This window comes from Orbicella franksi, chromosome 4 (genome assembly GCF_964199315.1).
Source record: "Orbicella franksi chromosome 4, jaOrbFran1.1, whole genome shotgun sequence".
In the NCBI taxonomy this organism is placed as follows: domain Eukaryota; kingdom Metazoa; phylum Cnidaria; class Anthozoa; order Scleractinia; family Merulinidae; genus Orbicella; species Orbicella franksi.
In genome coordinates, this window is record NC_138148.1 from 5,746,343 (window position 1) to 5,771,699 (window position 25,357).

The 25,357-nt window shown below is 39.5% G+C and overlaps 2 protein-coding genes and 1 pseudogene across 3 annotated transcripts; 1 reads left to right on the plus strand and 2 right to left on the minus strand.

The window, feature by feature from the left end:
• Positions 1–854: 854 nt before the first annotated feature.
• LOC145484225 (TNF receptor-associated factor 3-like) lies at positions 855–7,389 on the plus strand. Its single transcript, XM_081462861.1, has 5 exons — positions 855–2,565; positions 3,042–3,198; positions 4,507–4,665; positions 5,403–5,558; positions 6,168–7,389. The coding sequence occupies exons 1-5, from the start codon at positions 2,417–2,419 to the stop codon at positions 7,206–7,208; spliced, it is 1,662 nt and encodes a 553-aa protein (XP_081318987.1). The 5' UTR covers positions 855–2,416; the 3' UTR covers positions 7,209–7,389.
• Positions 7,390–9,009: 1,620 nt separating this feature from the next.
• On the minus strand, positions 9,010–9,492 carry LOC145484680 (putative skeletal organic matrix protein 5). The gene has a single exon (XM_081463282.1). The coding sequence runs from the start codon at positions 9,490–9,492 to the stop codon at positions 9,010–9,012; it is 483 nt and encodes a 160-aa protein (XP_081319408.1).
• A 7,591-nt stretch (positions 9,493–17,083) lies between these two features.
• Positions 17,084–21,348, minus strand: LOC145484306 (TNF receptor-associated factor 3-like; annotated as a pseudogene). The gene is made up of 5 exons (XR_014049002.1): positions 21,136–21,348; positions 20,828–20,984; positions 20,043–20,201; positions 19,307–19,466; positions 17,084–18,864 (listed from the first exon to the last, which is right to left on the minus strand). The product of XR_014049002.1 is annotated as a TNF receptor-associated factor 3-like (transcript).
• Positions 21,349–25,357: the final 4,009 nt, after the last annotated feature.

Here is a 25,357-nt window from a genome sequence, read left to right on the forward strand (position 1 = left end):
AAGGACTTTTCAGAAAGTCTAGGAGGTTGAATCTTCCGAGTCTCACTGATCTAAATGACTGCTTACTAGGTCCTATTTTCTTTGTTAAAATTTCGATGTGTTCATATGAGAAGGCAGGCCGGACCGGGATGAAAATTTTCCCATATGAACACTTAAGCCCGAGTAACCGGGACGAAACTTTTTAATTTTGACAAAATAGCTTCGCTTTCGCAACGTATAGCGGCCAAAATGACATAATTTTTGCCTTGTATGTATTTTCCCTTCAGAAGTATGCGAATTAGCTTTAAGTTAAGAAGGCTACGATAATCGCGCAACTGTATGTAGCGCCATTTTGGTATTGTTTCTTGAATGTCATCCCAGTCGGTCGGGCTAAAATGACAACAAAATTCGTCTCGGTAACTAAGCTGTAGCTGGTTACCGGGCTTATGTGAAAAGACCCTTAGTTCATAGCTACGTAATAAAAGGATCGGTCCAGCCATCAGAAACTTACATGTAATGGAACGCAGAACCCAAACAAGAGAACCGTGCGTCCTACAGTGTCGCTTCGCGACTGAATTGTTTTATTATTCTAAAAATATATTACGTATTATCAGATTTCAGAAGCTTAAACGTTGCTGACACGGAAGCAATGCCCGCGGAAATTCTCTAAATACAGTCTCTGAACTACCAACTAATAAAATACCGAAAATTTTCGCCTATTAAATTCATCCAGTGGTTCTATATACATTACATTTATCCCATCTACTAGTATTTTGCCATAAGTAGTCACGCACGTACATGTACAATACAATGTGCGCAAGTATTACCTGTAACCCACCGATAAATGCATTCTGTTTTATTAGGGATTTAAAACGAAAAAAGAAACAAACAAACAAAAAATACGTATATTGGTCAAAACAGAAAGCCCTTAGAATGTCTTGGAAACGATATCAACCCGGGGATTCGAACCGTGCGTTTCGGTGCTCCTCTAAAGTTAGATATGAACCAGGATAGGACCAGTAGCGAGTTCTATATATACCGCCAGTATCGTACGATACACTTACAGGAAGATTATGTTGCTAGTGTAGACAAGAAATAAAGCGTATAACTCTGCGAAAAGCGGTCGAGCAAAACATGAAACTAACCCTAGCTTTGCAGGTGGGTATCAAACAAGTTGAATTATGTACATAACTCAACCACTTCTAATCAACTACCTGTTTCAGGGGATTCCCCTAAACGCCATGTCATAGTGAGAATCTGACTTGTTAAACAAGCGACCGTCGCCTTGAAAAAGTGTCATTTTTTTCTTGTTAAAAAGTTAATCTAATTCAAGTAAAGAGAAACATAACGCTTGAAAGCCAACTGCAGGTATTGTCCGCGTCAGAAGCGTTCGAAATCAAAGAAGCAGACCAGTCGGCACGTCTTTGCTCAAAGTGAGGTCAGAATTCATTAGAGATTAGATAAAATTTAATGAGGCTTATCGACAACGTTTGTGAGGGCCAAATACTGCTGTATTGAAACTTTCGCTTTCGATTCTTTTGGTTTAGTTTTCATTTTCTGTTGGGATACCCGTTTTATTCATTGGGCAGTTCCTTAATGATGTACGGTTGTCCCCGATAATGGATGGCTCTACGACGTTTTTTGGTCATGGGCTTTCCCTTTGTGTTTAGATGTTTACCCGATTCAGTTTGCTCGAAACTGCTTTCTCGAAGGGAAATTGCCTAAGAGAATTGCTTTTTTGAAGGTTTGAAGTTCCCTGCTAGCTGTTCTCTATTTATAACAGTCTGTACATATTTTTACGCCTTTTGATTCCAGAAACAGAAATGTCGCTGACACGAGACACGAAGCAGTGAAGTTGAAGCAACATCACAAGAATTACCATAGTCATAATCTTACATCTATTCTTTCGTTTTTGTCCTTACATCTGATAAATTCGTAGGTCAAAAATATATTTATATGCGATCACGGTCTCTGGGCATTGGTTTCAGAAGGAGTATTATTTTGTTTGCTTTTCGTCAACAGTTCTTTACAGGGAGTCCCCTTTTCCATCATGTCACGAAAATAACAAAGTTTTTATTTTGATATTCATTTGTATTCTCCCTTCTTTTCCCATCTGTATTCACGAGATTTTGTGTTGAAACTACCGTGATACATACTGCTTGCCAAAAAGCCAAGGTTCAGAAACTTTTACAGACGAAAATATCAAAAACTGAACCGTTCCATTAATTCCTTCTATGCACACCACTATGCACGCTTCAGAATAAGCACGAACCAAGAATGGGTCAAGGGTAAACATACACTATAACTGGGGAATATACATCAAATCGGTATTTATTGGTAAATGCGATGACGTCACCTTCAGCGGAAGCTTTTATTAGTAGTTGTAAAAAGATTGGTACACGGATATTTCGATCTAAACATTGTTGCCTATGTCAGTATGTGTGTTGCAGCTTTTACCGATGTTAAGTTCGTCGATCGGCTTGACGAACGATTAGCTTGTCCAATCTGTAAACATGTTTTCAATGAGCCATGGCAGACTTCCTGTGGACACAGATTTTGTAAAAACTGTTTGGATCTTCTACTCGGGTAAGTAAATGTAAAAGTAGTTATGTATACTAAATAAGCACGTCCTCTATAGACTAAAACTTGATCGTGTCAGTAAATGCAGCCATTTTTTACATTTTACAAAATATCATATATCAGTCCGTGGATGAAACCGCTCGAGTCGTAAGCAGTGCTTAAAAGCAATACATTTGTGGAAATGGCTTTATATAAATGAGAAGAACAGTGACTGCAGCCTGTGAAGAGGTTTCCAAGTTGATTAAGGGCAAAAATGGAGCTAACCAAGAGCGGTCTGGAGAGGAACAAAGAACGCTCGGCTCGTTTCGCTCGCCCAATATTTTTTCGCGCTCGTCGACTTCCTTCGCTCGCCGAATTTTTTTCCCGCTCTCGCCGGAAGCCTGTTTATAGGCTACCGCGACTTGTGAAAGCCTTTATGAAGATGAAATCGAAACCATCAGAACCTTAGTGTTTTAACTCCGTCGTCGTACTTTTGTTTTAAGACAGACATGCCTGAGGTGTCCATTAGATGGAGAAACAATTGCGCCAGATGACTCTTTTCGTGACAGATGTTGCGAAAGGGAAGTACTTGATCTGAAATGCTCTTGTCGATACGTAGAAAGGAATTGTGACTGGAGTGGGGAATTGAGGCATCTGAGGGTAAGTGCTAAAGCGCCATCTTCATGGTGGGGAAGTCTTTTAAGGTTAACAATGTATTTCTGTAACAGGAACTCGACTTCCTGTACTTAGATACAGTACTACTTAAACAAATATATCCAGGAGATAACGTCAGGGGAACAAGTTGAAATCGAAACTTTCATCGCATGCCTTATTATGCTAGCTTGACAGTTGACGACTGACAGTTCACACGAGCGACATAACGAAATAACGACCTAAACATAACGGGATAAGAACTGAACATTCTGACATAATGATATAATAGCAACATAACAGCCTGAACATAACGACATACGGGAAAAAATACAGTCGGTGGAACCTATATTAAGCGGCCACTCTCGGGTACGAGACAACTGGTATAATAAAGGTCTTTAATAGAGGTTCACCCGAAAACAACGTCGGGCGTGGTCCAGTTTTCAGTTTATCAAATATAAGTACAAACAGATGCCAAAAAAGTAGAACATGATGATTATAATACGGTCCATAGCGTTAATAAAAAATTACGTTTCCAAAGTGTCATTTTTTTACCTTCATCTGGCTAAAAACGTCCAACTTCAAATCTTCCTGGCCGTTTAATAGAAGTATAAAACAAAACAAAATCACCCTTGGGACGGCAAGAGGCTGGCCGCGGCCGCTTAAAAGAGGTGGCCGTTGAATAAAGGTTTTTTTTTTACGGTGTATCGCTAACAGTTTTTCCAGGACTTTTGCTGCTGGTCGCCAAATAAAGGTTGGCCACTTAATAGGGGGCCGTTTAATAGAGGTTCGACTGTACTGATCTTTTCCTTATGCTTTAAAGCCTGAGATTAATGTCGCTATGCCATTATGTCGCTCGGCGTGACCTAGGCCTCAAGGTAGGTTTGCATTGGACAAAATAATCAGAACTTCGAGTGCCTCGGGAGGGGGAATAATAATAATAATAATAGTAATAGTAATAGTAATAGTAATAGCAATAGCAATAGCAATAGCAATAGCAATAGCAATAGCAATAGCAATAGCAATAGCAATAGCAATAGTAATAGTAATAGTAATAGTAATAGTAATAGTAATAGTAATAGTAATAGTAATAGTAATAGTAATAGTAATAGTAATAGTAATAGTAATAGTAATAGTAATAGTAATAGTAATAGTAATAGTAATAGTAATAGTAATAGTAATAGTAATAGTAATAGTAATAGTAATAGTAATAGTAATAGTAATAGTAATAGTGATAGTGATAGTAATAATAATAATAATTATAATACATCTAAATTATACGTGCCAATTTTTGTATCATTTTATTTGCTCTTTCAGGCACATGAAGACAGTTGCCACTATGGAGATGTGCAATGTCTAGCATGTGGTCATGTTATGGAAAGAAGGGACACTGAGCAACATAGAACAAATGAGTGCATCAACAGGGCGATAACATGCACTTGCTGTGGACAAGGGGTTCCGCAAATCTACATGAAGGTAAAAGGGCAGTTGAGGTTTTGAAGAAAAGTAGTTCATTAGCTCTCAACCTCGTCCCCAGCCTCTTTGCTTGTCATTTGAAGGGATAAGCGTCCTAATGACGAGGTTAATTAGCACCATTTTATTGTAACAATGAGATTGCTAGCCCGAATTGCCATGAGTGAACCGCCCAAGAGCTTCAGATGAGTGGACTAGAGCTCATAGAAAACGAGGGCAGATATTCTAATAGCTAATTAGTACACACCCTACTTGCGCGCGGGGGGGGGGGGGGGAGGAGGGGGAGGGGGAGATAGTTAATATTTTACAGCTTTGTGTATTTTCAGTCAAATGTCAGGAAAGATTAAATTTTATTTTAAGTATAACAGGCACGCAATTGTAGTTACAGATTTCCAACGGAATTTATAACGATAACTGGACGAGTTCTAGTGGGGTTTCCATTGGCTGACAGCTAACAGTATATATCAACAACTGATATCGAAATGATTTGACCAAAAGGACAGTGTGGCGCATGAGCAGAGTTGTGCAATAACTGATGCGCAATGTGTGTTAAATTCAACATTCATTCATCAAATTCTTCAATATTCTTCTCGGCTTGTCAAATGATGATGTAGGTTGCAACTTATGGCAAGAGCAATTTTGACTTAACCCTTACTTGTGAATTTGATCTATTATCTTTTATCTATTATCTTTTATTTATCTGCATTTAGTTTCGAACAATACTTTCCTTTTTTATTTAGGATCATTTGGAAGTCTGCCTCAAGTTCCCAATCGATTGTATCTTATGTTGTGGGAAAGAGGCCATACCACGTGACATGATGGAAGAGCACGTGACTACAGAATGCCCCAAGGCAGAAGTGATTTGCCCTTTCACTTTTTACGGTTGTAACTTCAAAGTAAGTATTTGTTTTGTTTTTCTTTATTTTAATTGATGCCTTAAATGACTTTTAACTATTCAACACGACTACTTAACGCTGCTTAGGACGCTCATTTGCCTCATGTATGGTGCGTTAGGCTCCGGATGTAGTGCAATGTCTGTAGGAGAGATTAAAGGAGAGCTTTGAGGGGTGAAGAGACTCATTACTGGGCCAAACATTTATCGAAACTAAAGACAAATACCAGCCGCAAGCAGTCTGTAGATTGACATGATTTTGAGGCACGGCATAGGTCGTTGTGTTGTGTCACATAGATCCTCTCTCCGCCCTGTAAAATAGGTACATGTACTGTAAACCGGTTTAAGGTCGTCAATTGTCAAAAACCTGACTGGGATTAACTTGCAATAGACTACCAACCCTTCCATAGCGACATTAAATTTTCAATTTGCTTTACACTAGTGCAAAATCCGGAATTAATTCACTGTTTTTAGCCATTAGGCTACAATGAAAAAGATTTTAATGACTGATAAGCGCTCTTATGAAAGCTTGCTATTTACTCATAATTTCAAATTAAACCGATTCAGTGAATTTAACAAATTTCTAACTGATCTTATTTTTGCTTTTACACAGGGAAAGAAGGATACACTTGATGAGCACATGAACGACAGTTTGAAGACCCACTTGGATATGATAAACCAATCAGCTCAGGAATGTCACACCAGAAACCAGGAACTAGAAAGAAAGGTGTCTTATCTACAAACCGAGAAGAATGCCTTGGAGCAGCAAATCCAGCATCAAGAAGAAGAACTTGCAGCTGCCCGAATCAATATTCAAACACAGCAAACTAAAATATCTGTAATTGAGACGTCACTACGTGAGCAAAAGAGAGATACAGAAAAATTACTTAGTGAATTAGAGGCCACTAGAAGTGAAGCAAATGGAGTTGTGGTCTCTTCTCAAATCGACGAAATACTGAATACGTTACGACAACATGAGATGACAGTAAATAGCTTACAAAGTGATCTGAGGCGTTTGAAAGCAACCGGTCTTACCAGAACCGGTGACGAATGTACGACAAATTCTTCTTCGAACCATGCATGCGAACGACGCTTGGACAGAGCAGAGCATCAATTGGCGTTACATGAAATTCAACTCTCCGAACAAGACATGCAGATTCAAATGTTGGAGGCTACCTCGTACACTGGAACCTACGTTTGGAAAATCGACCATTACAGCCGGCGATTTCAAGAAGCTGTTTCTGGCAAGACGCTATCGATTTATAGCCCTCCATTCTACGTTGGACGGTTTGGATACAAAGTTTGTGCCCGTATTTACCCAAATGGGGATGGTGTTGGCAAAGGAACACATATGTCAATGTTCTTTGTGATCATGAGAGGTGAATACGACGCCTTATTGCCCTGGCCATTCGTCCAAAAGGTCCATTTTAGACTTATTGACCAAGACAGGATCAGAGACACGTGTGATGCATTTCGCCCTGAACCTCACAGCACAAGTTTCAAGAGGCCTACATCAGACATGAACATAGCATCGGGCTGTCCAACGTTTATTTCTCAGGCAGGGCTCCGAGAAGGTGGCTATATCCGGAATGATATCATGTTTATCAAAATAACAGTCGATATGGCAAATCTCTGCGGTGAATTATGGAAGTAGCCAGTTGTCTAGAAAATGGTTTTACTACTTCCTCGTTCCGCATATGATTTTGCTCACTTGAATGGTAATGAATTAACATTTGACTTCCTATAATAAATAAATAAATGAATAAATAAATAAAGTGTCTTTATTGTTCAAAAGATAAAATTACATATCTTATGTTACATTTAAAAATAACAATGTTAATGGGCTACAATGTCTCTCTAAATAAGATAGATATTTACAGGGAAACAAATACAAAAATCGAATACAAAAAGTACACTATTTACAAAGCTACATTGTACTTTGTAATAATACATTTCATTCCTCGAAGAACTGCGTTGTTGTAAGTGTATATCCATGAGATCTGAAGATGAGTGCCCTTCTTTCATGTCAATTTATAATTACAGTTGAAGAGTATGCCGAGGCAACTTTTGATGATTCGGCTTTATGTCTTATTTATTGAAATTGTGATATTACGCAATGAACGGGAAGAGAAAAAAAAAAAGAGACAAAGTAACTGTGCACAACAACAACATTAACAAAAACTTTTACTTCGCGCCAGAGTCAGAAATCTAATTTATTACAACATTATAAATTGAAAACAAAAGTGATGGGGGTGTTGGCTACCCGAAATAAAATAGGAGTTAAAAATAACGTGGGAGTTAATAGTGTACACTGTACGCTAAAAAGCTCCTTAGAACATACGATCACTACAAAAAAAGAAACTGACAAAAGCGCTAGGTGTATTTCGTTTATAAGTTGGTCAAGATCTCAACGAGATTTGAGTGAGATTTGAACTGAGATTTGAACGAGCGAGAATGCACCTTTTAGGCTTGTCCTTGAAAAATGAAACTCCTTGCACAGGCTATAGGAAAACACGGAGTTAAGCGAGATGTTTTATCAAGACATGCATACTAAAATGCTGGTTTTTTTTGTGTGTATTAGGCTTATTGTTGTAAATTTTACACTGGCTATACTAAACTCAGAAAACAAACGATATCAATCATCTCATGTTAGTGCTTAATATAATTATTAGAAATAGTGTATTGGTTTGTTGGTTGGTATTTTAAGGAAAAGCATGATATATGAAATCTACAAAAAAATGAATACTTTGTACTACGGTTTTAGGACCATATGTTTTATCATAGGAAGAAGTCTACAATTAGGTTTATTTAAATGAGCTAATGAATTAGCTTTCTATTTATATTTAAAAACGAAGTGCTTCTTGTATTTATAAGAATTTAAGGTTTTTGAAAAAATGGTAGTTATCGCTATCAAAAATGGCAGTTTTAGGAAGTTTTAAAGTTCGAGAAAGAAGCATGGATACCTAAAAGCGTTAAATAAAATGAATTTAAATATCTTACACTACAAAGCTGTTCTTTTAACATACGTCTAGTTTCATCAACGTTCCTGTTCATGCTCAGTTATATCTGTAGACTGCTCTTTTGTAAGAATTTCTGAAAGGGTTGTGTTGCATTCACTTTGATTGAGATTAAGTTTCCCGCTAGTACCGAGTTGATGAAGCATTTGATTGGTCAGTGTAAGAAGTCTTCGAGCCGTTTGTTCACTGTGAGTGAGCATGCTGCTCCAATTAGTTGCCGAAAACAACGTTTTTCAACAAAGCATGGTTTTACTTCCGAAATAATGTTTCTAAAGTTCCATGAACAATTGGTTCAAGGGCTTCAAAGTTTCAAGTTTTTTTTTACCCCACTGTTTCTTACAATTCGGCTTCTAAAGCCACCAAAAGACAGAAATACTTATGCCTAACCCTATTGGATACACACCACAGTGTAAAAGCCATTTCCGTTTCGCGAGGTTCTTATTGTATAAAAACATAACACATCGCTCTAATGTACTTGTCTCCATTATCTGGTCGCCACTTGGCCGCGTTTCCACACGTATTGTAGTCATCAGGGTAACCTCCAATACCAAATCCAATTCTGGAATCACACCACTTGCAATCATTTTCATTGTTGGCAACAAAACCAATTCTTGCTTTGGACCCCCCTTGACAAAAAACATTGAAACCTTCCTTGTTACAGTTGCTCTGTAAGGAGGCTTGCAGACCAATCAACGTCTTCCACGTGTCACGACCCAGTGAGGTGTTGCGATACTGTCCGTCAGCGATCAGTGAGTACAAAGAATCAGCCGTCTTGTTTATAACGACAAAACTTGGATTTTTTACGCCGTTGATTTTCATTCCAAGACAGATCTTGTGGAAAGGTGTGTTCCAGTAGGTGTCCAACTTCGTCTCTTGTGTATCAAATACTACTTCTCCTCGTACTGGATAATATGTTTCCATATTGCTCCAAAGGTCCGAGTTATAGCGGAAGGTTCCCTGTAAGCCATATTTAAACAGAAAACGTATGTTTGCTGTACTAAACTAAATTTATTTTCAATTAGTTTGACGTCAGTAATTACAGAATTTTGACCGAATTTTGACATGCATCTGTTTCTTTAGAAATTTAGAGAGAATAACAAATTTCATCGTGATGAAAATTCAGAACACAATACGGGCTCGTTTCGTTGGTCCTGTGGATTTAACATAGCCCCTCAAGCTAAGAAGGACACATGAAGTTTATCGTTCTCTCTCTGGATGCTGCCTGTGTTATGCACTTTTTATGGAACGGATGGTTTTAAATGTGCTCAAAATTAAGACGGTTTTGAGGGCAATTCTTTTTTTGTGTGTGCTTTTTCGCTTTCGCAGCGTGTTTACTGCGGATTACTTCAAGACGTCTTAGCTGCTTTTGGTCGATACACTGTCATAGGCAAAATCTGCAGGGAGAGGAAAAAAAAAAGGTAGGTGGTAGATTCCTCTGCTCGGATCACGAAAATAATACCCAGCATTCGTCTGTTTGTCTTGGTTCCCTTATAGGTACTGTATAAACGAAATTGATGAAATTGATGTTATACTTAAAAGCCGTTTACTTACAATGGCTCGGATATTATATACTACGGATCCTTAATATTCGATTAATTCTGTATAAATTAAGACGAGTTTTCGGGCACTGAGTTTTGGAGGCACCTTAAGACACCTTTGAATCAGCAAAACATTATCTCAAGCTTCATAACAAGTGGTCGTAATTCAACTGCATGCAGGAGGTAATAAAGGAAGGAAATGAAACGGAAACCAAGACGGTGTAAAAACCTGCGACGATACAAACGACAACAATGGCCGTTTTCACGCTAGAGACGGTAATCCGTCTAGACGGAGTATCCGTCTATTTATATCCGTCCGATTATCCGTCTATATAGACGGATAATCGGACTGATAAAAATAGATGGATTATCCGTCTAAAATGAACACCGTTCCGTTTTCACACTAAGACGAATTATCCGTAATGAACGGATAACCCGTCGTAGACGGATTATCCGTCTCTAGTGTGAAAACGGCCAATGAACGCAAGAAAGATTTCCGCTGGCAATCCTGACCTTGCAACAATTTCACGTATTGGCCGTTTTCACACTAGAGATGGATAATCCGTCTATTTATATCCGTCCGATTATCCGTCTATATAGACGGATAATCGGACTGATAAAAATAGACGGATTATCCGTCTAAAATGAACACCGTTCCCTTTTCACACTAAGACGAATTATCCGTAATGGACGGATAACCCGTCGTAGACGGATTATCCGTCTCTAGTGTGAAAACGGCCAATGAACGCAAGAAAGATTTCCGCTGGCAATCCTGACCTTGCAACAATTTCACGTATTGGCCGTTTTCACACTAGAGACGGATAATCCGTCTATTTATATCCGTCCGATTATCCGTCTACATAGACGGATAATCGGACGGATAAAAATAGACGGATTATCAGTCTAAAATGAGCACCGTTCCGTTTTCACACTATGACGAATTATCCGTAGTGGACGGATAACCCGTCGTAGACGGATTATCCGTCTGTAGTGTGAAAACGGCCATTGAGATGTTTATTCCAGTCGTCTGTCCTCTACGATCCTTTCGTAGGCCGGATAGCAGCGAAGTTTTGTCGTAACCTGTATTTCCTCATTGTTCATTCGGCTGCGCCAAATAGACACCACCTCTGTCGTCTTTCCTCGACCCTCCTGTTTGGACGCTAATAACTGAAGAAAAACTGACCCGCCACCCGTAATGCTAGGCAATTTTTCTGATCCGAAAGAACAGTTAATGTTTTCAAAACCAATGAGGAACCTTTCGGTAAGATCGACATTTCGAAATCCTGTTTTCTGACCTTTGAATCTGTAAAGCGTCACGCCTTCCGAAAACGAAAAATAGCTGTAAACAAGGGGTTCGCAGAAGTCCCAAAATTAAATTCAGGGTATAGGCTCGCTCAGTATAAACTTGCAGTTTGTTCTACACAACAGCAAAAAAGATCATCAAACTGAGGATCCACTTTGTTTTTCCATGCAGCATGACGTTAAAAATAGCATTTTCGCGGGAAAATTTAGCCAAGACAATGATAAGGATTTGGCGAGCTTGATATGTTTACTTGAGTAAATAACGATGTCACGGCTTAAAAATTATCCTCTGCAGTCCAGCTTACTATTTTTTGCAGATCTTTCAGTAAATCATGAATAACAATCGCTGAAAGTCGGAATGAGGTCATATTCTTCGCTAAACACTTGGCGGGAAATATTTCTGATTAATTTTTTTTTTTTTGGACTTTGCGTGACAAATTACTCCGATTTGCTTTTAGATACAATTTTAACTAAACTGGATATTGATAACAGTGCAAGAGACTATCACAAAATTGAGTTTCTGTGGAAACGAACTACTGCACTTTTGAAAAACGACTCGTTGAAAATGGCTAAAATTTGGGTCGCGCTAATTAACGATTCGGCGGCGATATTTGGCACCTTGTGAAAACCGTCGAATTAAAGCGAAAGACCTCAAATATATCTCAGTCAACTAATCAAGGGACAGATATTATCGCACGAAAATAAGAGTTTTTGGAATTGGTACAAAGTATCTTTTACGATCACCTAAAGTTGCTTGAAATTTCGGCCATTTTCGACCGCTTGAGAGGCCAAATCATGATACGGTGATATCTCGAAGGAAAACGAACGCCCACCTCGGCAAATGTCATGGCTGTTAATCTTTTTCGGATAGCTTTTATACTGTGAAAAGATGAAGGTAAACGGCCGACCTCGATCTTTTGGTACTGCCCGGTTTTCTCTGACAATATATATATTTTTAAATACAGTCGAACCTCTACCTCCACCTCTCGTAAGCGACCACCTCTCCTCAGCGACCACTCTCCAAAATACCAAAAGTTTCTAACTCAAATCACTATATCTGGAACCTCTTGTAAGCGACCACCTCTCGTAAACGACCGCGACCACTTTTAGAACTAAAAGTTTGGTCGGGTCGCACTAGAGCGAATACAAATATTTCCAATTTTTGGCGAGGAAAAAATTGGCAAAAATTTCGCAAGTTCCAAATTTTGGCGGTGGTCGCATTGGACCAACATGTTTGAACCAAAACGTTACTGATTGAAACATACGTCACAAGATCTATATTTCTCAATTCAGTATTTTATTAGATTTCATGCGAGGGTTTACCCTTCGCAGATTTTTCTCCACGCTGCATGTTCTTGACTCTCCGCTCTCCAGCAACTCGTGATTTTCGACACATCATTGGACGAGCAGGTTTGCTCGGCTACGTTTGTGTTGTTGCTTGCGCCACTTTGCGATCGAAGACTGAAGATTGTCTCGCTGAAGCCATCTCTTCAAATTGCTGCCGGTAGCCAAATCCAAAGTACGAGTCATAGGAATTTGAATTAAAACGCCGCTCATATTCGTCGTTTCCATTGAAATAACTGTATAAAGCGTCAGAAGGACCGGGTAAAAAATAATTTTGTCCCGCCGTCGCACTCGCCAAACTGGTCTAGCCGACCAAAGTTAATTTCTCGCCACAATTTTATCCAGACATGTTTTAAAAAAATATGACAGTTTAATGGTTAAAAAAACAAAATTGTTTGCTTTACTAAAATTGGGGAGCCTTAGCAGCACTTCGGCTTCTTTGAAGATTGGCCAAATTTTGTCAATCCGCGAAAAATTGGCAACTTTTTGAAACTGGGGGTTGCACTTATTTTACGCTATACTTGGTGACAGATTTATTACTTATACAAACAAAATTGGCTCAAATTGGCTCTAATGCGACCCGGCCTTGTTTTTAACCTCCCATAAGCGACCACTTGACAGATAATAGAGGGGAAATTGGATAATATGCTGTTATAACATTACCGTATCTCTGGTGACATGTGGATAGTACAACTGAAAGAGGGAAATTTCTCTTTGGAAAGTACAGCATTTTTTTTCGAAATTGACTTCTCATATGAATAAAACATTGAAACATGGGGTAAGTCTCTACTGTTACCATCTGCTAATGAGGCAAAATTGTGACCCAATATGGTCTAAGCTCTTGTACGCGACCACCTCCCGTAAGTGACCACCTAGGCTTGACATTTTGGGTGGTCGCAAACGGGAGGTTCGACTGTATACAAATTGAGATAGAAACTATAGTTACTCAGACTGTGCCGTTAGCGGCGGTTGAAACAAAATTTAAACTGATTCATGGAGTACGCGTGGAGCGATCCTGCCTCTGATTTGCTACATAGAACTTATTCTCGTGTCTGCATTTTGTTATAAGTTCAGAAGCGTGGACTCGCTCGCTTGACAATAGACCACTTAATCGAGAAATCAGCGTCATTGTCTTTCAGGTCCCAGATATATTCAGACAGTGCAGTGTCATTTGAATGCTTGTGATGTTTAAATGAAAGCTTGCGATTATTGTGTCTAGTTTTGAAGCTATGCTCACTCATGCCAATATAAAACTTCGTTCCAGCGGGTACAGCTAGAAATGACAGTGGCCTTGTATACGATATTGTTGACATCGAGAGGGCAGAGATCTTTCTTTCTGCACTTTCGCCGGCTCGTTATGTTCGTTGTTCTTTTTCAGCACCTTCGCGTTGTGGCCTTTGATGATGGTTGCCATGTTACTCATGCAGCTATAGCTGACTTTCACATTTTTTCTGTTCAATATCTTGTGCAAGACGTGTGATTTCGGAAAGTGCTCCTCAATGAGGGGGAGGAACGATCTCGCAGCATTCATTAGCACTGTATGGCAGATTGTACCAAATGATGTTCCTTGCTCTGTTCTTGCGTCTTCGATCTGTTGGTTGATCGCTCCTCGTATATTGGAGACGTTCACGGTAACCGCTGGCCTTGAGGGCATCATTGTAGATATACACAGTTTCGTGCAGGTAGAGCCCCGTCTTAATGCCGACGCACGCGGTCAGGGAAGTGCGTGTTGCATAAATGAGGGTCGCACCGGGGTATTCTCGCGATTTGTGATTAGCTGATCTTATTTTCCGTGAAACGTGAATTTAGGAAATTGTTCTTCGTGACTCGTGACCTGAAGGTTTTGTGTGACCCGCGAAGAACCTGAATTATTAACCGATATTCGTGATTCAAAAATATCCGGATTCGCTGCCGAATTCGCCGGATGCGTGAGGACGGAAACCGTATCAGGAAAGAAAAAGTTGCGGATTCAAAAATATCCGGATACGTGTGGACGGGGCCTTAGTTGAAATTTTTTTTCTCATGCCTGGTAAATTTTTCTTTTCGGTTGCAAATTCAAACTGATCTGAGGAGAAGAGTGAAAGAGTATATTTTATGGTGACGCTTAAGGAAAATGATCGGACTGACATTCAAACAATCTCGTGCTGTTACCTTCACTCACACTGAAATACCCTGAGTTTCAGTCACGCAACCGTGAACCACCATTACCCAAGTATAATATCTTTCGACATTGTCGCGTGCGGTTTTGCTTTTTGAGCCTACTATAAGAAAGTCATTAATAAATCTAAAACCCCATTTGTAGACCAAAAAGCTGTGTCTGGTTGTCATCAATTGTGACCAAATTTATTGTCAGTCTACACAGCTGAGCATCTGCTATGTTTACCTGCCTCCTTTCGAAGATATTCTTTGGGCTCGTCACGCAATCCTCCTCCTCCACGAACGGAGGAAGATTGCGTGACGAGCTCAAAGAGCGTCTGCGCAGGAGGCCATGTTTATTCACGCTTTACGCCAGACTTCATAGAAACGTTCATACTTTTGCGCGAACGCCCAGGCGAGCTAGGACCGCAGGCCGCAAGAATTACTACTTATATAGGGTACCTTTCATAAGGTATTATTTTATTTCATGATTATATGGTTGAACTGGTCCGCTATGGAAAGGAGAATTCTGATTGGTTCTCTTTATGGCGATCCGAATTTTGCAATATGGCTAGTTAACTGATGGACCGCTCACAAATTCAATTTTAATTTATTGCACAAAATAAACAGTTTTTTTTTTATGTAGAAATCTTTTTACCTTCATGTTTGGAGGACAACTACAGTTAAATGTTCACAAAAGCGACGCGAGAGGCGCAAATAAATGCTTACCTTTCGCGCGTGCGTTCACCGAGAATAATGGATCGCGGAGACGACAACAACAACAACAACAACAACAACAACAACAACAACATCTTTTATTTAAACACGGTGGGTTTTAAAGCTAATATAGCTTATGGGGCCGTGTAAAAAATGTTAATAAAATAATAAAAAATTAAAAATTATTAAAAAATTATTAAGACGCATCAATTATTAGAGGCAGATCATAAAGCACCATTGTAATAAACACTTTATTGAACTAGCTTGGTCGGTGCAGGCATAGTTAATAGAGGGGAATGGTTATGAAACCCTTCAAAGTTCTTTGTTGTATATTTTTGTTCGCTTTTTTGGCCTTGACCATGCACAAAACACAATAGTTGTTTATTCCGCACTGAGGAACTAACCAATAGAAACGTGTTGGTTACGTAATTCATGCATAGTGTATGAGCGGAAAACAAAAGATTGTGCATGGTCGTGGACCTTCCAACATAAATCTTGGCATCTTTGTTTGCTCCTTTGAGGTTTACCGGACATCATAACCAGTCCCCTCTACTAACTATGGTGCAGGTTTATGGACCTCGCCTAATGCCATTATAATAAATACTTTATTGAACTGGCTTGTTTTTTGCAGGTTTATGGACCTCACCTACTGCTCGGTCCATAAACTGCTGCTGCTGCTGCTGCAAAAAAGAACTCGACCAATATTTCTCCAATACGGACCTTGCGTTAATCAAATGAAATCTCTGCCCTATCCCCCAGATCCGCTCTAATACTAGCCGGTCAGCTGCTAGTGTAGATAGAAATCATAATACGGAACACTCGCTGAACAGTTTTTCAGGGATAAAAATTCCATAGAAAATACAGCCAATTAGACACAAGGAAAGCCGTTGTATACTCGACGGTAATGCATCAAACCCTTCCATAATGCGCCGCGCGTGTGTCGTGGCGACTGTGTTGGGCATGCATTACATTTTCCACGGCATGGTATAAAATATGAAGGCAAGACTAATCATCGCAGTTCTACACATAACTTAAGCAGTTGTGAAATTAAAGCCTGAAAAAAATTCAGGCTTAAAAGGGATTCGAACCCATGACCTCTGCGATGCCGGTGCAGTGCTCCACCAACTGCGCTATCAAGCCAATTGAGAGCTAGTCACGTTGTGAGTTCGTAATATACCCGTAGGTGGTGAAGAATGGAAGTGAATATATGAAAAATCATATATTTGAACTGCGGAGAAAGATATGAAAACAGTTGAAATATACTGATCTTTTATATATTCGCTTGCATAGTATAAAATAGTTACGCAATGCTTTCTCGTAGTATACCATGAAAAATCCTACTTCCCGAGAAAAATACAAGTGACTCTTAGCATATTCCATGGCATACCATTCGAAAGCAATGCATAACTAGTATATCTACTGCTGTTGATTGCATTTTGCTATTCCATACTAAAGTACATAAAAACGATGTTATCTACAACGGCACAAATTGATATTTAATTGATACTTATAAATAACCCAGTTCCCTTGCTACATAACCTGTATATAGCTGTTGTTGTTCAAAATTAGGACTCCCTAAAATAGTTTTGTTATCGTTATTTTAAATATCCTTATAATATGTATATACTGTATATATTAGAGAGATTATTCGACAATAAATATTTTCCATTCTGATAAAGAATGAGCACATGTCCTTCAAAGTGAAGTGCCTAAGGTGTGATTTTTAACTTTGCGCATGAATCGATAACAGATTGCATTCACGTCTGTTATGATATGCGCAGTGTTGGGTAATTCCACGCCAGCGTGGGATATCATTTAAAGATCCTAGTTTGTTTCATTTTAGAAAGGTCTCTTCGTCTATATTTCTAATAAGTCAGTTTTGTTCTGTGTAAATGTTGTTATTCTGAGTTTCTAGTTCTGTTTACTTTATATACTATGCGTGTTTATTCGTTTGTACTTTTGAAAAAAAATATATCTTTTTAGTCTAGTGTACTGTACTGTGATATAATGTTCCACATTGTCGTATAATACAGTATAATACATGCATGTACAGCGTAATCTAATGTTCTGTTGTATACTTTTGGTTTAATTAAATATCAAGTTACAAAATGACTTATTACTGGCTGGCGGGTTACCCAACCTTGTTCCCAGGAATTTCATCTCCTAGTTTCTGAAGGGAAAGTCCTGGGAACAAGGTTGGGGTTTCACTACAGTCGAAACATCTCTCCTTGAAGACCTGTCAAATCGACTGTGATTTTGATAAACATGGTATCATTCCGAATGAATCCACCTTGCCTTAGTTCTGTCTGAGAAAGAAACGTTGGACAGCCCGATGCTATGTTCATGTCTGATGTAGGCCTCTTGAAACTTGAGCTGTGAGGTTCAGGGCGAAATGCATCATACGCATCTCTGATCCTGTCTTGGTCAATAAGTCTAAAATGGACCTTTTGGATGAACGGCCAGGGCAATAAGGCGTCATATTCACCTCTCATAATGACAAAGAACATTGACATGTGTGTCCCTTTGCCAATACCATCCCCATTTGGGTACATACGGGCACAAACTTTGTATCCAAACCGTCCAACGTAGAATGGAGGGCTATAAATCGATAGCGTCTTCCCAGAGGCGGCCTCCTGAAATCGTCAGCTGTAATGGTCGATTTTCCAAATGTAGGTCCCATTGTACGAGGTAGCTTCCAGCATTTGAATCTCCATGTCTTGTTCAGAGAGTTGAATTTCATGTAAAGCGAATTGATGCTCTGCTCTGTCCAATCGACGCTTGCACTCACGAGACGAAGAAGAGTTGACCCTGAAATCATGACCATTCGGTGTCGCGGCTGATATCTTCAGATGGGCCAGTTCACTTTGCAAGTTGTTGACTTTTTCTTCGTGTCTTTTTATGGCGTTCATAATGTCCTCCATCTGAGAAGAGACCACATCTGCGTTTGCACCACTTGGGGTCACTGAAGTTTTCAAGCCGCGAAGAAAGTTTTCAATTTCTTTCTTTTGTTCAAGTACAGACTTTTCTATAATGGTCATTTTTGTGTGCTGCGTTTGTATGTTCTGTCTGGCAGCCGCCAGTTCTTCGGTTTGATTTTGAAGTTGTTGCTCCAAAGTCCTTTTCTCGTTTTCAAGATGAGAGACTTTCTCTTCCATCTCTTTGTTCTTCTTGTTTTGCTCGTGAGTTGAGTAGTTCATCATATCCAGATGGGACTCAATACTGGACTTGATATGCTGATCAAGGTTTTCTGCATTTCCTTGTATAAAATTATCAGAATTATTATGAAAAAATTGATGTGATTTTTTTCCTCCTTGTATGACTTTCCACGAAAATAACAAGAACATTGACCTATGCCTTACTTAATAATTTAAGTGTCTTTGCTTTTGACATTTAAAGAACATGCACGGTCGCATCGCTTTTCAGAAAATGGGTTTACTGTGTTCTATGCGCAAGTTTTTAGCAACCTACCCCACGTCTTCGAAGGGTAGCAAGTTAAATCATTCTTTGTTTCATGATCTAAAGCTATCAATTAAACATCATGAACAACTATAGATGGGATGTCAGCCCATCGATGAACAAAGAAATTTGCTGAAGTGAGGCTCTGACAACAATAAAGGTCTTGAAAGGCGAATTAAACTCATCCCCCACAATTAGCTTTTTAAAGACAAATATATATAAAAAAGAATTAAATAATAAACTCACCTTAAATTCACAGCCGTGACAACTGAAAGGACACAGATGTTCTGCTTTTGGGCAGTGAGTGGTCACGTGCTCCTCCATCATGCCACGCGGTATATCTTCTTTGCCACAGCTTAGGATGCAGCTGATGGGAAACTTGAGACAGACCTCCAAATGATCCTAAAAATATTGTGCAATTTGATTAGTCTAAGGTTTCTACGACCTCAATTCAGTTGACAGCAAATCAATGTTCTATTTGGTTCAGCATCTGCACATGTTGAACATGAGTTTGCATTTCTTGAAAGGATATGCTATGGCTGTTTTGTCCGGCATTTTGAGCTTTCTGTCTCTACCCCAGTTATAGTTTCAAGATTATGTTTATTCTATAAAAATGCTCCTGGCCTGATTGCATCTAAGACATCTGGCTAGAGTATACGTGTATGCTCCTCATGGCCATTGCTATTTGGTCTCTTAATTGGCTTCATGTGGCATTCATATTTGTAAGTGAATGGCCGAAGTTGAATTGGGAGTTTAATGTTAACAAGTTGACAAATTTGGCCAGAGCGTCTCTCAAAGGAACTGTACCCATTTCCCCGGGAAGTAAGCACAAAGAAGTGTATGTGTATTCGGGGAATCGTGGTGTTTCGTTTGGTAGGTGATACTGGGCAATAAATATTTTCCAACGGAAAGAGAGGGGCACTTTCCAAAGGGGTTAAACTCTGTTTATATAAGTTACCGGTTGCACTATTTTCATACCTTCATGTTGCTTTGACGAACCTCCCCACCACAGTATGTGCATGCAACAGCCCTGTTTACACAGTCATTTTCTCTGTGCCGTTTGAGATGTCTTCTTTCCATGGTTTCACCACACGCTGCACACTGTGTGTCACCATACTGGCAGCTTTCCTCGTGTGTCTGTTGGAAGATATTAAGTTTTTAAAATTTGTACGTCCAAAGACTTTTTATGCATTAAGAAATTATGAGACCTATGAGTCATTAAGTTAAGGTTCTTTGATATACTTTTTGATAAACGGTCATATACATTAACCATGCAAAAGATATATCATCATACGTAGTCTTCTTCGCAGCTGCTCGGGCCGAGGTCACGCAATGCTCCCGGGGCGTTGCGTGACTTCGCTAGACTAAGAGACGTTACGAACCCGAACAACCCATCATTTTACAGCCATTACGAAAGACTGGTTGAAATGACATCGCGTACCCTTCCTTGGAACATCAAATCACGACTTTTTTTACGGCCTAAACAAACCTCTTAATTCTCCATCGGCTTGCCGACAAGGAATAAAACACGTTTTGAGCTTGATCAGATATGCTGGAAAAAACTGCTCGCGAATGTTCTTGAGCAAGCTTGTTTTCTCACGGCTAATACTTACTCTTGTTAAAGCCTCGTCAATAGTTTCTTAGCACCGGGTGGGGATTTCCCTTAAAGGATGGTACGAAATTTTAAGTGGGAATAGCTCTTTTTGTAGTGAAACTGCCCTAAAATAATATCATGGCTGATCGTGTATATAAAGTACATGTACCTTTAAGCGTCTGAATTCTCCCTTCCAGTCACAACTTCTTTCCTTGTATCGACAGAAACACTGAAGATTAAGTACTTCTCTCTCACAACATTTGTCTCGGAAAGAATCATCTCGGGATATCGGTTTCTCATCGATTGGGCATTTGGGATTTCCCAGCCTGAAAAACGTAAGGAAATAAACAACTGAAATTAGTTATTACCGGAAACAATTACTTAAGTTTATTACCGGGATCCCGCGACCGGAGGATACTTGTGTAAAGCCGGCTTGTTATCTCTGTCTGCATAAGTACATTGATTTTCGAGACTTACCTAAGGAGACCTTCAAAACAGTTTTTACAGAATCGATGCCCACACGATGTCTGCCAGGGTTCAATGAAAACGTTCTTGCAGATTGGGCATTCAAGTCGTTCGTCTAGTCTGTTGAGGAATTCTATTTGAGAAGTGGACTTGTAATCGGCAGCGACAACCATAGTGTATTCGCTCATTACAGAATTGTTTCTTAACCCAGATTCAATATGACGTTGCGATCCTTGCGTAAGTTTTATTGCTTATATAGAGAGAGATATATATAAGATATATGTGTGTGTACTACGTGCCTTTTTTCTATTCAGTATTGACGGATGTTTACGTGCGTAATGAAATATGCTAATTGAATTCGTCCCCAGATTTTTGCGTATGTATTTTTGGCATGACTAAACAATGACATCACCGACTATTTTGAACACTGTTGTCTCCACACAACTTATTTGCGCAACGTGCATGACTCAGTGAAGAGTCATTAAAGTAACAGTCTCGCCACAAAGCAATATTAACTGTGGCCCTGAACTATTTCATTTTCAAGAAAGCATGTTTAATCAATTCATAAAACCACAAACCTGGAGCACCACAAGAACGACACTGGAAGGAATGAGTAACGTCATCAGCTGTTTCTAGAGGATTGTGCTGACGTCATCAATTATTTCGCAATGCAATATGCAAATAAAGTCTGTGCCTAGGAGCCGGAACATTCCAGTCTGCTCTGGATAGAAAATGGAAACGTTCCTTATCGTAGATACGATCGGGAACATAATGCTTCTACACAGCTGCTCACTGTGGAGTAACTAATAGTTTCTGGAAGGAGGCTGAGTCTTCTGAGTCTCACTGATTTAAATGACTCAGTTACCAGGTCCTATTTCTTTGTTAAAATTTCGATGTGTTCATATGAGAAGGGGGGCTCGATCGGGTCAGACCGGTTACCGAGATCTCGGCAACCGGGATGAAAATTTTCCCATAAGAAACTCAAGCCCGAGTGACCAGGACGAAACTTTATAATTTTGACAAAATAGCTTCGCCTTCGCAACATATAACGGCTAAAATGACATAATTTTTGTCTTGTATGTATTTTCACTTCAGACGTATGTCACCAAAGTCAAGAAGGCTACGATAATCGCGAACGATGCAAGTGTATTTATACCATTTTGGTATATTGTTTCTTGAATTTCATCCCAGTCGGCCGGGCTGAAATGACAACAAAATTCGTCTCGGTAACTGAGGTAGCCTGGTTACCGGGCTTATGTGAAAAGGCCCTTAGCTCATAGCTACGTAATAAAAATATCGGTCCAGCTATCACAAACTTACATGTAATTGAAAGCAGAACCCAAACAAGAGAACCGTACGTCCTAGAGTATCGCCTCGCGAGAAGTTCTAATTTAAATATTCTAAAGATATTTTACGTACTGTATCAGATTCCAGAAGCTTAAACGTTGCTGACACGGAAGATGCTCGCGGAAATTCTCTAAATGCAGTGTCTGAACTACTGAACTAATAAAATACCGAAAATTTTCGCTTATTCAATTCATCTCATGGTTCTATATACATTACATTTATCACATCTACTAGTATTTTGCTAGAAGTACAAGGACGTACAATACAATGTGCGCAAGTATTACCTACAACCCACGGATAATTGCGCAATGTTTTATTAGGGATCTATCATGAATTCGGCAATCTGAGCTGAAATTCTCCCAAGTCGTCATACAGCGCCTGACTGTAACTGTTGTCGCTGGTTTTAGTTCTCTCCTGCCTTCCTCGACATCACTGTCCTCTGGTGATCCTAGCGTACGTGTAGCGGTAAGGATGATGATCCCGACGCAAAATTGCTCTGCGCGCTTGCCCCGACGCAGTCAAGGAAGTGCGTATTTATACCTAAACCTTTACGTGCAGGAATTAACGCTTGCCAAGGAATTCTGCTGAAGCTTAGCTTGCAGTTTCGAATTTTGTCACGAACGACAGTCAACCTGTTATAACCTGATAAAAAACGCGTAAGAAAATCAAAAACAAAAAATAAAATATGTACACTGGAAGGTCTAAGAAACGATATCAACCCGGGGATTCGAACTGTGCGTTCCACTTCCGATGCTCCGCCAAAGTTAGATTTGAACCAGGACAGGACCAGCAGCGAGTTCTATGTATACCGCTGGTTTCGTTACACTTACAGGAAGATACCAAGCTGAAGTTGTCTGCCAATTCACTGCCAATTCGCCATCTGCCAATTCGACCGGCTGAAACTGTCTGCCAATTCGATTTAAAATTCAGTAGTGGAAATTAGAACATAAAATCATTTAAATATCTTTACCAATTGCTCAAAAACAATTTCTAACTGCATTCAAAGCTATTAATTTGCGCCAAACGCTCACGTAAATTTGTAAAAAGATGCTGTAAATATCCTTTGATCAGAAGTGAATAACTCGTTGCGTGACTTTTCAATTGACACCAAATGGTATCGTTTTAAAGCTTACCGTCTTATTAGTCCATCTCAACGGCTTCTACACCCATCTCAACGCAATTACTATCGAAAAATTGCACCCGAACATCGTGCTTTCATAACATACACACTTGTACTGGCTTTTCCGGAAGTGAATAACTCGTCACGTGACTTTTCAATTGACAGCAACTTGGTATCATTTTAAAGCTTACAGTATTGTAAGTCCATCTCAACGGCTTCTACACCCATCTCAACGCAATTACTATCGAAAAATTGCACCCGAACATCGTGCTTTAATAACATACACACATATACTGGCTTTTCCGGAAGTGAATAACTCGTCACGTGACTTTTCAATTGACAGCAACTTGGTATCATTTTAAAGCTTACCGTATTGTAAGTCCATCTCAACGGCTTCTACAACCATCTCAACGCAATTACTATCGAAAAATTGCACCCGAACATCGTGCTTTATTAACTTACACACTTGTACTGGCATTTCCGGAAGTGAATAACTCGTCGCGTGACTTTTCAATTGGCAGCAACTTGGTATCATTTTAAAGCTTACCGTGTTATTAGTCCATCTCAACAGCTTCTACATCCATCTCAACGCAATTACTATCGAAAAATTTCACCCGAACATCGTGCTTTCATAACATACACACTTGTACTGGCTTTTCCGGAAGTGAATAACCCGTCATGTGACTTTTCAATTGACAGCAACTTGGTATCATTTCAAAGCTTACCGTATTGTAAGTCCATCTCAACGGCTTCTACACCCATCTCAACGCAATTACTATCGAAAAATTTCACCCGAACATCGTGCTTTCATAACATACACACTTGTACTGGCTTTTCTCGAAGCGAATAACTCGTCACGTGACTTTTCAATTGACAGCAACTTGGTATCATTTTAAAGCTTACCGTGTTATTAGTCCATCTCAACGGCCTCTACACCCATCTCAACGCAATTACTATCGAAAAATTGCACCCGAACATCGTGCTTTAATATAACATACACACTTGTACTGGCTTTTCCGGAAGCGAATAACTCGTCACGTGACTTTTCAATTGACAGCAACTTGGTATCATTTCAAAGCTTACCGTATTGTAAGTCCATCTCAACGGCTTCTACACCCATCTCAACGCAATTACTATCGAAAAATTGCACCCGAACATCGTGCTTTAATATAACATACACACTTGTACTGGCTTTTCCGGAAGCGAATAACTCGTCACGTGACTTTTCAATTGACAGCAACTTGGTATCATTTCAAAGCATACCGTATTGTAAGTCCATCTCAACGGCTTCTACACCCATCTCAACGCAATTACTATCGAAAAATTTCACCCGAACATCGTGCTTTAATATAACATACACACTTGTGCTGGCTTTTCTCGAAGTGAATAACTCGTCACGGTACTTTTCAATTGACACCAATTTTTTTTTTTCATTTTAAAGCTTACCGACTTATTAGTCCATCTCAACGGCTACTACACCCATCTCAACCCACTTAGTTTTGAAAAGAAAAGCACATGATCTTTCCAGGCATATTTAAGATTTCCATCGCATGGCTTGTTGAGTTTCAAGACAAAATGGCAACCGTTCTAATTAGCCGTATCCACGTTGCTGTTTTTAATCAGTATTAGTAGAAATACCGTGAGATGGTGATTATGAAACTTGGGAAAAGAACATTATCATCAACGACCATCAACCGTCGGCTTTAAGCTGACAGGAGCGAACGACTGATGCCACCGCCGCCCTAAATCAGTTGTTTACCTTGCCAT